Raw genomic sequence first — 3292 nt, 5'->3', positions numbered from 1 at the left:
GCCACGGGGTGGTCCCGGGGCTCCTTGGGGCTCTGGAAGGTGGACCGTGACACGAGCAGACAGAAGAAGAGGGCGAAGAGGCTGACGGCTACAGCCAGGCCCACCTCTGGGCGCCGGGGCCATCTCATCCTGGTCGGCCCGGTGGTTCCTGCTAAGAGTCACCAGCATTAAGGACCTCTGATGGGTCGAGCCCTTTCCCCGGGGTGCCCTGGACCACACTGAAATGCACACTCTCCTATCCCCCACTCACCCCACCTCCTCCCGCCCCCCTCAGCCCGTGTCGGCTCTGACAGTTGCCCAGGGTCCTGCTGGGCATTAAATCCTTACAGAGAAACTGAGGCGTGGAGATGTCAAGGTGAACCTCCCAGACTCAGGGTGCCCAGAATCCCCCCTTTGGACCTGGTCTTCCTGTATCCCTGCCTCAGAAATGGCCTAGGAGCCCAAAGAATTGCCTCTTTATCAGCTGAGAGCTATTAAGATCCTTCCTGTTTCCCTTTTCTTTTTTTCTTTTTTTATATTTTTATTTATTTCTAGGAGAGAGAGAGAGAGACAGCGTGAGCAGGGGAGGGTCAGAGAGAGAGGGAGTCACAGACTGAAACAGGCTCCAGGCTCTGAGCTAGCTGTCAGCACAGAGCCCGACGCGGGGCTCGAACCCACGAACCGCGAGATCATGACCTAAGCGAAAGTCGGACGCTCAACCGACTAAGCCACCCAGGAGCCCCCGTTTCCCTTTTCACTTGCTCCTCTAGGAAGTTCCGAACTTCTGGCATTCTGATATAAACCATCACCAACATTCTCTAGACTATGTGGGATTTTTTTTAAAAATGTTTTTGTTTATTTTTGGGAGAGATAAAGAGAGAGAGGGAGAGAGCAAGCATGAGCAGGGGAGGGTCAGAGAGAGAGGGAGACACAGAATCTGAACCAGACTCCAGGCTCTGAGCTGTCAGCACAGAGCCCGACGCGGGGCTCGAACCCACGAACCGTGAGATCATGACATGAGCAGAAGTCGGGTGCCCAACCGACTGAGCCACCCAGGCGCCCCTTTGTTTACTTATTTTTGAGAGAGAGGAAGAGACAGAGCATGAGTGGGGGAGGAGGGACAGAGAGAGGGAGACACAGAATCCGAAGCAGGTTCCAGGCTCTGAGCTGTCAGTACAGAGCCCGATGTGGGGCCCGAACTCAGGAACCACAAAATCATGACCTGAGCCGAAGTCGGACGCTCAACTGACACCCACCCAGATGCCCCTACTGTTTATTTTTGAAAGGGGGCAGGTAGCAAAGGGGAGGGCGGACAGAGGATCTGAGCTGGTGGGCACAGTGCCCAACGAACTGAACCACCCAGGTGCCCCTAGGCTATTTTTAATGGTCCCGTGACCTGAGCATGAGGCCCGGCTCCTCACAGATCCCTCAGGTTCAGCATGTTTCGAACAAAGCTATGTTCCTTAGCAAACGCCTCCTCTTCTGTTATAACCCAGCTTAAATGATCCATTCTCTGGGAAGCCCTCTTTAACCCCTCAGGAACACTCCTGATTCTGTTTGGCCCCTCTAGCTCAGTCTACCCCTCTGGTCCAGTCTCGATCCCCAGGGGGTGTCTGTGTTCAGCTTTGTCTTTCTAAGACCGGTGGCTTCTTGAGGGTCCCTGCATTGCCCAGCATGAGGGAGATGCATGGGGGAAGCAGGGAGTGTCTGAACAAATAAACTGAGAAATAAAAGTATATTTATTGAGATTCTCTCTGGTAAACTCCTATTCATCCTTCAAAACCCCAGCTCTCATGGCGTCCCCTCCTAGCAGCTTTCCTTCCCCGTATCCAGGCAGAGCGCTTGGTCTCCCTTCCAGATCCTTTTCCCAAGCTTCCCTTAAGGTCCTTTTGTCTGGAAAAGAAGTGTCTGTATTGTTCTTCAGTCCTAAATTTGAAGCTCTATCTTCCAGTGCAGCATGAAAGTACTGGATCAGACCCAAGGCAGGACTTAACTATTCTCAAATGGGTGTCTTATTGACTCACCCCGGCACTCCCGGGTTCCAATCCCAATGCCATTGCTTCCTAACTGTGTGCCCATCATACTCTGGGCCTCGGTTTCCTCAGTTAAAAAAGGGGGCATCTGAGCAATCTCCAACTCACGGGACTGTGCAAGCTCATGCACCGGGAGCTCCCAGCACCTGGCCCCTAGCAGCATTCAATGACAGTTTGTTGAATGACTATGTGACCCTCAGGACTTACCTCAGGCTGCCTTGGGGTGGCTGTGCTGTTCTGAGGTCCCTTTGTTCTTCCCACTGGCACCTAGAAAAATGGGAGGCAGTCAGTGGATTCCGGAAGGCTCCTCCTGCCTCAAGCGAACCCACCCAGCTCTTGCCTGCAAGCAAAGAAGAGAGTGGCTTTCCCTTTCCACCTAAAGGTGAGAACAGTGCCTTCTTCCTGGACCCGCAAAGCCATGTCCCTCGTGTGCCCCCGTTGGGGTCTCTGCACACTGCCTGGCCAAGCCTCTCCAGCTAGAGGTCTCCCGGAAACAGGGCTCAGATCCTGCCCCACAGGTTCTGCTGTGTGACTTTGGAAAAGAAGCTTGACCTCTCTAAGCCTCCATTTAAAATGGGGAGAACTCACCCTACGTAAGAGTGTTGGTGGGGCATTTTAACCTCAAACGTGCTAGGCGTGATCCTGCATCAGGACATTTGCACAGATTATTCCCTCTGCCTACACTACTCTTCCCCAGATGTGCATACAGCTCCCTCCCTCACTTCTTGTCTTTGCTCAATGTCCCCTCCTCAGGACATAATATCTCACTAGTAGCCCTGATCCCCGACCCTGTTCTACATTTTTCCCCCTTCCACAGCGCTTTCACCTCCTAAAATATGTGATAAAACTGTAAAAATGTATTGTTTCTTGGGGCGCCTGGGTGGCTCAGTTAATCGTCCGACTTTGGCTCAGGTCATGCATGATCTCATGGCTCATGAGTTCAAGTCCCGCGTCAGGCTCTGTGCTGACGGCTAAAGCTCAGAGCCTGGAGCCTGCTTCAGATTCTGTGTCTCCCTCTCTCTCTGCTCCTCCCCTGCTCACGCTGTCTCTCTCTTACTCTCAAAAATAAAGCAAAACATTAAATATATATATATAAAATACATAATATATAATAAATATATAAATATATATTAAATATATATGAAATATATAATATATATTAAATAAATATATATATTAAATAAATATGAAATATATAATATATATATTAAATAAATATATATATGAAATATATATTTTATATATATATATATATATATATATATATATATATATATATA

General features: G+C 49.8%; 1 protein-coding gene across 1 annotated transcript in view; it reads right to left on the bottom strand.

Annotated features, from left to right (window-relative positions):
• The window catches only part of B3GNT3 (UDP-GlcNAc:betaGal beta-1,3-N-acetylglucosaminyltransferase 3), an 18846-nt gene that overhangs the window by 3198 nt on the left and 12356 nt on the right, over positions 1-3292 (bottom strand). Inside the window, 2 exon segments of the mRNA XM_077777217.1 lie at positions 1-148; positions 2220-2279. The exon segment at positions 1-148 is cut by the window's left edge and continues 15 nt beyond it. Of these exon segments, the coding sequence (XP_077633343.1) occupies positions 1-128 (128 nt within the window). The 5' untranslated portion in view covers positions 129-148; positions 2220-2279.

Source organism: Crocuta crocuta, unplaced genomic scaffold, assembly GCF_008692635.1.
Source record: "Crocuta crocuta isolate KB4526 unplaced genomic scaffold, BGI_CrCroc_1.0 scaffold77, whole genome shotgun sequence".
Lineage (NCBI taxonomy): Eukaryota > Metazoa > Chordata > Mammalia > Carnivora > Hyaenidae > Crocuta > Crocuta crocuta.
This window is presented reverse-complemented; position numbering and strand designations above follow the sequence as displayed.